The sequence below is a fragment of the Salvelinus alpinus genome, chromosome 29, assembly GCF_045679555.1.
Source record: "Salvelinus alpinus chromosome 29, SLU_Salpinus.1, whole genome shotgun sequence".
Classification (NCBI taxonomy): Eukaryota; Metazoa; Chordata; class Actinopteri; order Salmoniformes; family Salmonidae; genus Salvelinus; species Salvelinus alpinus.
Window position 1 is genome coordinate 45414189 of NC_092114.1, and position 11669 is coordinate 45425857.

An 11669-nucleotide genomic window follows, 5' to 3' on the forward strand; every position below is an offset into this window, starting at 1 on the left:
TATCCTTCACTCTGCGGTCCAACTCATCCCAAACCATCTCAATTGGTTTGAGGTCGGGTGATTGTGGAGGCCAGGTCATCTGATGCAGCACTCAATCACTCTCTCCTCCTTGGTCAAATAGCCCTTACACAGCCTGGAGGTGTGTTGGGTCATTGTCCTGTTGAAAAACAAATGATAGTGGGACTAAGCCCAAACCAGATGGGATGGTGTATCGCTGCAGAATGCTGTGGTAGCCATGCTGGTTAAGTGTGCCTTGAATTCTAAATAAATCACTGACAGTGTCACCAGCAAAGCACCCCCACACCACCTCCTCCATGCTTCACGGTGGAAACCACACATGCAGAGATCATCCGTTCACCTACTCTGCTTCTCACAAAGACACGGCAGTTGGAACCAAAAATCTCAAATTTGGACTCATCAGACCAAAATGACAGATTTCCACCAGTCTAATGTCCATTGGCCCAAGCAAGTCTCTTCTTCTTATTGGTGTATTTTAGTAGTGGTTTCTTTGCAGCAATTCGATCATGAAGGCCTGATTCATGCAGTCTCCTCTGAACAGTTGATGTTGAGATGTGTCTGTTACTTGAACTCTGTGAAGCATTTATTTGGGCTGCAATTTCTGAGGCTGGTAGTAACTCTAATAAACTTATTAGAGGGGTTTCTCGGGGTTTCCTTTCCTGTGGCGGTCCTCATGAGAGCCAGTTTCATAATAGCGCTCATGGTTTTTGCGACTGCACTTGAAACAAGTTCTTGAAATTTTCCATATTGACTGACCTTCATGTCTTAAAGTAATGATGGACTGTCATTTCTCTTTGCTTATTCGAACTGTTCTTGACATAATATGGACTTGGTCTTTTACCAAATAGGGCTATCTCCTGTATACCACCCCTACCTTGTCACAACACAACTGATTGGCTCAAACGCATTGAGGGAAGAAATTCCACAAATGAACTTTTAACAAGGTACACCTGTTAATTGAAATGTATTCCAGTTGACTACCTCATGAAGCTGGTTGAGCTAATGCCAAGAGTGTGCAAAGCTGTCATCAAGGCAAAGGGTGGCTACTTTGAAGAATCTCAAATCTATTTTGATTTGTTTAACAGTTTTTGGTTACTACATGATTACATATACGTCATTTCATAGTTTTGATGTCTTCACTATTATTCTACAATGTAGAAAATAGTAAAAATAAAGAAAAACCCTGTAATGAGTAGGCATCCAAACTTTTGACTGGTCCTGTGTGTGTGTGTGTGTGTGTGTGTGTGTGTGTGTGTGTGTGTGTGTGTGTGTGTGTGTGTGTGTGTGTGTGTGTGTGTGTGTGTGTGTGTGTGTGTGTATGTAATATATATATACACGCACGCACACAAAAGTATGTGGAAACCCCATCAAATTAGTGGATTCAGTTATTTCAGTCTCACCCGTTGCTGACAGGTGTATAAAAAACGAGCACACACCCATGCAATCTCCACAGCTAAACATTGGCAGTAGAATGGCCTTACTGAGGAGCTCACTGACTTTCAACGTGGCACCGTCATAGGATGCCAACTTTCCAACAAGTCTGTTTGTAAAATTTCTGCCCTGCTAGAGCTGCCACGGTCAACTGTAAGTGCTGTTATTGGGAAGTGGAAACGTCTAGGAGCACAAGCTCACAGAATGAGACTGCCGATTGCTGAAGCGCATAAAAATCATCTGTCCTCGGTTGCATTACTCACTACCGAGTTCCAAACTGCCTCCAGAAGCAACACCAACACAAGAACTGTTTGTCGGGAGCTTCATAAAATGGGTTTCCGTGGCCACACACAAGCCTAAGATCCCCATGCGCCATCTGGCAGTTCGACAGGGTTTGGCGGATGCCAGGAGAACGCTACCTGCCCGAAAGCATAGTGCCAACTGTAAAGTTTGGTGGAGGAGGCACAATGGTCCGGGGCTTTTTTTTCATGGTTCGGGTATGGCCCCTTAGTTTCAGTGAAGGGAAATCTTAACGCTACAGCATACAATGACATTGTAGACAATCCTGTGCTTCCAACTTTGTGGCAACAGTTTGGTGAAGGTCCTTTCCTGTTTCAACATGACAATGCCCCCGTGCACAAAGCGAGGTCCATACAGAAATGGTTGATCAAGATCGGTGAGGAAGAACTTGGCTGGCCTGCACAGAGCCCTGACCTCAACCCCATCAAACACCTTTGGGATGAATTGGAACGCTGATTGTGAGCTAGGCTAATCGCCCAACATCAGTGCCCGACCTCACTAATGCTCGTGGCTGAATGGAAGAAAGTTCCTGCAGGAATGTCTAGTGGAAAGCCTTACCAGAAGAGTGGAGGCCGTTATAGCAGAAAAGGGGATGACCACCTCCACATTAATGCCCATGAATTTGGAATGAGATGTTCGACGAGCAGGTGTCCACATACTTTTGGTTATGTAGTGTATGTCTTGTGGGGGCTGTGGTGGTGTGTGCGTCGCCACTGCTTATAACTATAAGAAATCTAAGATGTGTCAAATAAATTATATTCAGCTCAGGGCTCCACTCCAGCTATGCAAGTGGCTAGATGTCAAGATCAAGCTACTTGGTTACAGCAGAGACATTAAATCCCCTCCTGGATTAAGAGCCTTTGTTGCCTAAATTGCATTGAGTTTATTTTGTATAATAAATTTAAAAAATAGCGCCCCACAGAAACAGTATGACGGTATCAACATCTGGATACCGCCCAACCCTGCGACACACCCCGTCATCCCTTCTCACACGCCAATGATCAATGACCTACAGTTGAAGTCGGAGGTTTACATACACCTTAGCCAAATACATTTAAAACAGTTTTTCACAATTCCTGACATTTAATCCTAGTAAAAAATCCCTGTCTTAGGTCAGTTAGGATCACCACTTTATTTTAAGAATGTGAAATGTCAGAATAATAGTGGAGAGAATGATTTATTTCAGCTTTTATTTCTTTCATCACATTCCCAGTCAGGTCAGAAGTTTACATACACTCAATTAGTATTTGGTAGCATTGCCTTTAAAATTGTTAAACTTGGGTCAAACGTTTAGGGTAGCCTTCCACAAGCTTCCCATAATAAGATGGGTGAATTTTGGCCCATTCCTCCTGATAGAGCTGGTGTAACTGAGGCAGGTTTGTAGGCCTCCTTGCTCGCACACACTTTTTCAGTTCTGCCCACACATTTTCTATAGGATTGAGGTCAGGGCTTTGTGATGGCCACTCCAATACCTTGACTTTGTTGTCCTTAAGCCATTTTGCCACAACTTTGGAAGTATGCTTGGGGTCATTGTCCATTTGGAAGACCCATTTGCGACCAAGCTTTAACTTCCTGACTGATGTCTTGAGATGTTGCTTCAATATATCCACATAATTTTCTTGCCTCATGATGCCATCTATTTTGTGAAGTGCACCAGTCTCTCCTGCAGCAAAGCACCCCCACAACATGATGCTGCCACCCCTGTACTTCACGGTTGGGATGGTGTTCTTCGGCTTGCAAGCCTCCCCCTTTTTCCTCCAAACATAACAATGGTCATTATGGCCAAACAGTTCTATTTCTGTTTCATCAAACCAGAGGACATTCCTCCAAAAAGTATGATCTTTGTCACCATGTGCAGTTGCAAACCTTAGTATGTCTTTTTAATTGCAGTTTTGGAGCAGTGGCTTCTTCCTTGCTGAGCGGCCTTTCAGGTTATGTCAATATAGGACTCGTTTTACTGTGGATATACAGTGGGGAGAACAAGTATTTGATACACTGCCGATTTTGCAGGTTTTCCTACTTACAAAGCATGTAGAGGTCTGTAATTTTTATCATAGGTACACTTTAACTGTGAGAGACGGAATCTAAAACAAAAATCCAGAAAATCACATTGTATGATTTTTAAGTAATTAATTTGCATTTTATTGCATGACATAAGTATTTGATCACCTACCAACCAGTAAGAATTCCGGCTCTCACAGACCTGTTAGTTTTTCTTTAAGAAGCCCTCCTGTTCTCCACTCATTACCTGTATTAACTGCAACTGTTTGAACTCATTACCTGTATAAAAGACACCTGTCCACACACTCAATCAAACAGACTCCAACCTCTCCACAATGGCCAAGACCAGAGAGCTGTGTAAGGACATCAGGGATAAAATTGTAGACCTACACAAGGCTGGGATGGGCTACAGGACAATAGGCAAGCAGCTTGGTGAGAAGGCAACAACTGTTGGTGCAATTATTAGAAAATGGAAGAAGTTCAAGATGACGGTCAATCACCCTCGGTCTGGGGCTCCATGCAAGATCTCACCTCGTGGGGCATCAATGATCATGAGGAAGGTGAGGGATCAGCCCAGAACTACACGGCAGGACCTGGTCAATGACCGGAAGAGAGCTGGGACCACAGTCTCAAAGAAAACCATTAGTAACACACTACGCCGTCATGGATTAAAATCCTGCAGCGCACGCAAGGTCCCCCTGCTCAAGCCAGCGCATGTCCAGGCCCGTCTGAAGTTTGCCAATGACCATCTGGATGATCCAGAGGAGGAATGGGAGAAGGTCATGTGGTCTGATGAGACAAAAATAGAGCTTTTTGGTCTAAACTCCACTCGCCGTGTTTGGAGGAAGAAGAAGGATGAGTACAACCCCAAGAACACCATCCCAACCGTGAAGCATGGAGGTGGAAACATCATTCTTTGGGGATGCTTTTCTGCAAAGGGGACAGGACGACTCTACCGTATTGAGGGGAGGATGGATGGGGCCATGTATCGCGAGATCTTGGCCAACAACCTCCTTCCCTCAGTAAGAGCATTGAAGATGGGTCGTGGCTGGGTCTTCCAGCATGACAACGACTCGAAACAGACAGCCAGGGCAACTAAGGAGTGCCTCCGTAAGAAGCATCTCAAGGTCCTGGAGTGGCCTAGCCAGTCTCCAGACCTGAACCCAATAGAAAATCTTTGGAGGGAGCTGAAAGTCCGTATTGCCCAGCGACAGCCCCGAAACCTGAAAGATCTGGAGAAGGTCTGTATGGAGGAGTGGGCCAAAATCCCTGCTGCAGTGTGTGCAAACCTGGTCAAGAACTACAGGAAACGTATGATCTCTGTAATTGCAAACAAAGGTTTCTGTACCAAATATTAAGTTCTGCTTTTCTGATGTATCAAATACTTATGTCATGCAATAAAATGCAAATTAATTACTTAAAAATCATACAATGTGATTTTCTGGATTTTTGTTTTAGATTCCGACTCTCACAGTAGAAGTGTACCTATGATAAAAATGACAGACCTCTACGTGCTTTGTAAGTAGGAAAACCTGCAAAATCGGCAGTGTATCAAATACTTGTTCTCCCCACTGTAGATACTTTTGTACCCGTTTCCTCCAGCATCTTCACAAGGGCATTTGCTGTTGTTCTGGGATTTATTTGCTCTTTCGCACCAAAGTACGTTCATCTCTAGGAGACAAAACGCGTCTCCTTCCTGAGCGGTGTGACGGCGGTGTGGTCCCATGGTGTTTATACTTGCGTACTATTGTTTGTACAGATGAACGTGGTACCTTCAGGTGTTTGGATATTGCTCCCAAGGATGAACCAGACTTGTGGAGGTCAAGCAAAGAGGCACTGAGTTTGAAGGCAGGCCTTGAAATACATCCACAGGTACTCCTCCAATTGACTCAAATGATGTCAATTAGCCTATCAGAAGCTTCTAAAGCCATGACATAATGTTCTGGAATTTTCCAAGCTGTTTAAAGGCACAGTCAACTTTGTGTATGTAAACTTCTGACCCACTAGAATTGTGATACAGTGAATTAAAAGTGAAATAATCTGTCTGTAAACAATTGCTGGGAAAATTACTTGTGTCATGCACAAAGTAGATGTCCTAACCCACTTGCCAAAACTATAGTTTGTTAACAAGAAATTTGTGGAGTGGTTGAAAAACGAGTTTTAATGACTCCAACCTAAATGTATGTAAACTTCCGACTTCAACTATATATAGTTGGTGTGTATTGCCTATTGTAAAAAAGTAAAGTATGTCTTGAGCGGTTGTCTATTAATGTTCTGTATTATGTCATGTTTCATGTTTTGTGTGGACCCCAGGAAGAGTAACTGCTGCTTTTGCAATAGATAATGGAGAATCTAATAAAATACCAACAAAAAAAATACAATTGAGGCTTAATTCAGATTAATGAGTCCGCAATCTCAGCGTGTTTTCTCCGATTCCAATTCACTAGACAGAGATTAGGGAGCAGTTTATGGGATTTGGGGGAGGTAGAGAAACAGAGAATGAGTGGGGGTGGAAGAGTCATTCACAGAAATTACTAGAAAGCGGTTGAAAAAGAAGGGAATAATATGAGATTAGCGAGAAGAGGAAAAACTGCCCTGTTTTGCAGAAAATAGGAGATGAGGGAGATACAAATGTAGAAATCCCATCTCACACACCACCTACTTATACCAGAAGACGTGGCTATCCAACCCTCTCTCTCTCTACACACACACCTTTGTTATTCTCAATTTTACTCCTTCCAGAGTGGCAGAGCAGAGTTCTCAGACTGGTTCGACCACTTCCACTGCCTCGTGGAAAAAAACACAAGAAGAGAAAAGCATACAGAGTGAGCCAACAACTGAAAGAGGGGTCGAAATTGCTTGAGTTCATTGAAAAACCCATGGTGGCTTGAAGGAGAGGTGGGGAGGGGTTTGCTTGAGGGAAAGTTAAAGCCGGGAGAAAGAGAAAAAGAGGGCAAAGTGCCTAGTGACGAATGGCTATGGGTGCCAAAAACGATTTAAAAAAATCCACACCTCATACCATTCTTTCCTCCTTCCCCCCTTCAGAAAGGGAGACTAGGAGGTGAAGAAATAATGGACTGAAAAGGGGCAGCATGTAAAGATGAGATAAAAGGTGTAGAGGGAGCAGAGTGAGAACCAGAGACAGGAGGAAGAATGAATCTCTCCGAGGCAGTTCCAAAACCGTGTGAAGAGGGGAGGCCTGAGCGGCAGACAGCATTCAAAGGCCACCGCAGTGACAGAATGACTGACAGACTGATTGAGGCAATGGCACTTCATCACCGTGTGCACTCTGACCCCCAATCAGTCACACCAGTTACTATTCTGTTCTGTGGCACTCTGTGAAGAGAATACCCCCAATTTGTATAGGGAGCACTACAAAAACCTCCAAATTGGCTGAATAATACTTGCAAAAACCACTTATATGGGTGAAACTTACCATAAAAATCACTAATTCGAGGCAAATGCACCGTAAAGGTCAATTATTTTGATGAAATACACTATAGAGCGATAAGCCTGTTAAGTGAAAATATCGCAAAGCTCATTTAGGTTTAAAAAAAAAGCTCAACATTAGCGAAGAAGATTAAACCCCCCCAAAAGATAAATGTGCAGCGAGAAAAAGAGATTGTCGGAATTATGTGATAAGAAAAAAGCCATTAAATTTGATTTTTTTAAAAATAAAACTGGAAAAAATTCAAAGTAAGTACAGAGTAAGGAAAGCGTTAACATTGAACATGTGGAACTTTCTGCCACGACCAGCTTGAAACAAGGAACCGAGCCAAAACGAGAGAGGAGGCGGTGGAGAGAGGAAGAAACAGGTACAGGGTGGAGGGAGATTTACTCATGCTCTGTCAGAAAAAATAATGGGTAAAAGAGAGAGAAGGAGCAAGCTGAATGAGTAGGCTACTGTATTACTTTACTTTTGGGTAATGAATGTTAACATCAAATCACAGCAATGCAGTGCAGTGTGCCCGTTGCCCAGCAGTGTGTGAGGGTGGAAGTCTGGGTTAATGTGTGTGTGAGCGAGCAAGTCAGTGATTTAGGAGCTGGTGCTTTAACACACTGCCTCCCCCATGGGACACACCTTTCACACAGACACGTACCTACGGACACACACAGACCGAGCAAAGCTTATTGATAGAGCAACTTCTGGGAACCAGTGTGAATGATACAGCCTTTCTTAACCTATGATGCAAGCTTGCAGATTGACACATGTAGGCACACACAGCTCTAAATTAAAGAATGTCATTGGTAGCACTCGTGCTCCCAATTTGAAAAAGTTCAGAGAACCAGATTTAAAAAATATTATTATTTTTATTTTAAATAATATTTTTTTTAAATTGATTGATATACAGCCTATATTGGGCCTACGTTGCACCCTAGAAACGAATATGTAACACTGTAAATACATTAGTTTATTATAAAAGCTAAAATGTTGATATGAAAGTTGTGGAATATTAGGATACTACATTGTGTAAAAGCACACATTTCTTATTTAGATGCATTACATTTAAAAGTGTACACTGTCTCTTTAAAAAAAAGTCAGGTTTGTGATGACTGTCATTCATGCATCGCTATGCTCATTGATTTTCTGAAGAAGCTATCACTTTTCCTTTCTTTCTGTGGCCCCAAATGTTTAGATATAGTGGTAAAGTTACCAGGTTGTTAGCTAGCCAGCCAATGAGGTAACATGGCTGAAAAAGTGTGAACTAATGTTTAACGACGCACAATCAGTTTTAGAACTACCCACAACGTTCCGGTATAGGAAGATAAAAATGTTGCGCTGGTAATATGGGTCAGATCTTTTGACCTGGTTGGTCTAAAAGCAAGCCTTTTTCGTTGTAGTAATGGTACAACCATGACCATAACAAATCTGCACTCGCTTGTTTCTCTAGGGCACTCGGAATCAACGATACAGGGAAACCTTATCATTACAACGATTGATATCTGGGAGATCTTTTTTTAATAGTCACGCGGTGCTCCTAAAATAAAACTCCTGGTCGCACAGCAAAATATTTTGTTGCATGCAACGAAATTGGTCGCACTTCAGAGCCCTGGGCGCACACACATCACAACCCAGCCAGAAACAGATCTCTGTTGGACTGAAACACAGCGGTAGCTCGCTCACAGGCAGCGTCAACCTTGCAGTCAACATGCCCCAAGGCACAAACATAGTACACACCAATGCATAGTAGGGCATCTGTAACTGACACACACACACTGTTGATTCCGTAGGGAAGCGGACAGGGTAAATCGTTACCACCTAACTGATCAAAATGATTCGTCTGTTGTCAAGTAGATTAGCTATAGCTTTATAATCAAGACCATTGATTGGATCTGCCACACAAACTGGGGGAGAGGGCGAGGGCGTCGACCCAAAAAGGACTGATAGAGAGAGCCATGAACAAATCAACAACAGTAGGCTTATCAAGCAATGGGTTTGAGGGGGAAAAACAGATTTAGAGAAAACCAAGAAAAGAAGAGGAGAATAAATGGAGAAAAAAACCCATTTCTCTTCCGAACTCTCCTTTATTTCTGTGAGTGTGGGATTAAGTGCAGCCAGAGGGAGAGATTTAGTGCAAATATCCAGTAAAAATAGCAAGCGTGGGGATTATGCGTTTATTTGCAGAAATGATGATCATTGTTGTCACTGCATCGTAGCATGCTTACATCTGGGACTCTGTAAACTTCATTCTCTGAGATTATGACATGGATGTGTTTCTGAGAACAATGACTGCAGTGTCATGGCTTTATGGGAAATCTCTATGATCACAACAAGAAACTTAACTGAGTTTAGTACTGTGTGAATTTGAATATAAATGTATGTGTGTGTCTACAAGACAGGACATGTTAAATAAAGGTTAAAAAAATGTGTTTGCATTCAAGTGAGAGTGTATGCCTTGCTGTGATTGATTGGCCGTTTGTCTTGTTTGTTTGTGTGTGATTGAGTGAGTTTGTGCCAGAGTGTGTTAGTGTATGAGTGAGTGTGTGTGTTTTAATCTCACCCTCCCAACTTTTCACCCCAACCCAACCCCCATAACTCTAATTGACCTCCACTTATTCAGAGTGGGCTCCAAACCCCCAAAATTTGGGCTCCAATTTCTCCTTCCCAAGCTATCCATCGCACTCCCACAATATGACCTACTAGGCAGGCTTCAAGTTACATCCTCTGTCTCCGTCATACACCATTATTCCTCATCTTTCCATCTGAAATATGAACCCTCATATGTCTCCCTGTCCTGTCCCGTCAGCCCATCATATATATCCAGTGATTTAGTGGACAGACAGACACGCGTAATGAAAATGTAAGATGGAGATATCAACGCCATCAGTTGGGATGGGTTTGCAACCGATATTTACTACCACGGTCACGTCTCTGGGTGACTGTTATAAAGCCTCGGGTAAAGATAGGCATACCCATTTTAAAAATATATATATCTGTTGATACAAATGGAATGTGGAATTACATTTACTGTTGTGTGGTTGGGTCTTTAAATAGGACATTTTATTATTATTAAATAGTTATTACACAAGCTTAAAAACTCATAGTTGCTAAAGATGGTGCTAATAATAATGCACCTCCCATTCCATATGTCCTTGAAAGTGGGGTAATTTAGATGGTAGCCTATCAATAAATCAGATTTATGGTATAACAATGTGTAACTACCAACTCACCGAAAGGGTAGACAGACAGATTGTGACACAGATAAATTGACCAGGTTATACAAGGAATTACAGATAAAAAATATAAAAAAGTTTCCCCTCAGGCAGTGGTGAAGCCAGTGAACAAGAAGATACTGTAACTACCTTGCATTATCATGACAACAACAGTGGCCAGCTGCATATTCAGTCGACTCAGAATGTAAACCAATTAAGGCAGTAGGCTACAACAACATAATCTATTTGAATACCCTAACAGTCACATTCATGTGGTAATTAAAAGGTATAGGCTATTGCATAGTCATTGCTATGCACAGATATAAAGAGGTACTGTAGCATTATTGAGCATTGACTAGTTTGCCGACAATCCTAATCAGCAAATTATGCAAGTCACAATCACAGCTTCTGATACATTGTATTACTTTGTTGCACTTACGAATCTGATTTGCAAACCTTTACAAATGAACAGTAATGAAATAGAATGACAAAAAAACAAAAGCGATCACGAATAGTTTAACTTACTTGCTGTTTGTGCTATTCCAATATATGCTGTGCCTTTCTGCAGAAGCAAACCAAGCGCCGAGACTCCCAACGAAGCACAGGCTCCAGACCAAATCCATTATTTGAGTGGAGAGGATGCGTTCGGAGGAAAACCCGCGAGTCTTGCAGTCAAACAACTTTAGGAAAATATCTATGCGTTCGAGTAGGTTATTTACTCAACAAATGTACTTATGCACGCAACAGCTTCAAAACAGAAAGAAAAAATAGGAAGCACTCGGCCAAATAAGACGAGCCTGTTTCAGTCAAGCACAGTCCGTAATGAATGAACAACAATTTGCTTGGTTTCTAGTTTTGTGGAACGCCTACTATCGTTAAACACGCCTCATTATGAATGAGAACCAATGGGAGGACAAAGCGCCTCGCCGCCCCCCCCCCCCCTCCCCATTTTGTTTGTCAGATGCGGGATGCACGCCCTCTGTGGTACAGGAGTAGGAGGGGAATTTCTAAGAAGTATTAGTACCTATTCTATATATATCACATCCGGCCGTGATTTGGAGTCCCATAGAGCGGCGCACAATTGGCCTAGCGTCGTCCGGGTTTGGCCAGGGTAGGCTGTCATTGTAAATAAGAATTTGCTCTTAACGGACTTGCCTGGTTAAATAAAAAAAGATCTCATTCCTCAATTTCAGTGATTGGTTTTGTGTAGGTCTGGTGACATTGCCAACATGACATAGGCCCATAGACATAACATTTAACTAGGG

At 42.4% G+C, this 11669-nt stretch overlaps 1 protein-coding gene across 1 annotated transcript in view; it reads right to left on the reverse strand.

The window, feature by feature from the left end:
• LOC139558819 (ephrin-A1-like) overlaps positions 1 to 11231 on the reverse strand; it is a 28519-nt gene extending 17288 nt beyond the window's left edge. Inside the window, exon 1 of the mRNA XM_071374293.1 lies at positions 10930 to 11231. Within this exon, the coding sequence (XP_071230394.1) occupies positions 10930 to 11027 (98 nt within the window). The 5' untranslated portion in view covers positions 11028 to 11231. The remainder of the gene's footprint in view (positions 1 to 10929) is intronic.
• Between the last annotated feature and the right edge of the window lie 438 nt (positions 11232 to 11669).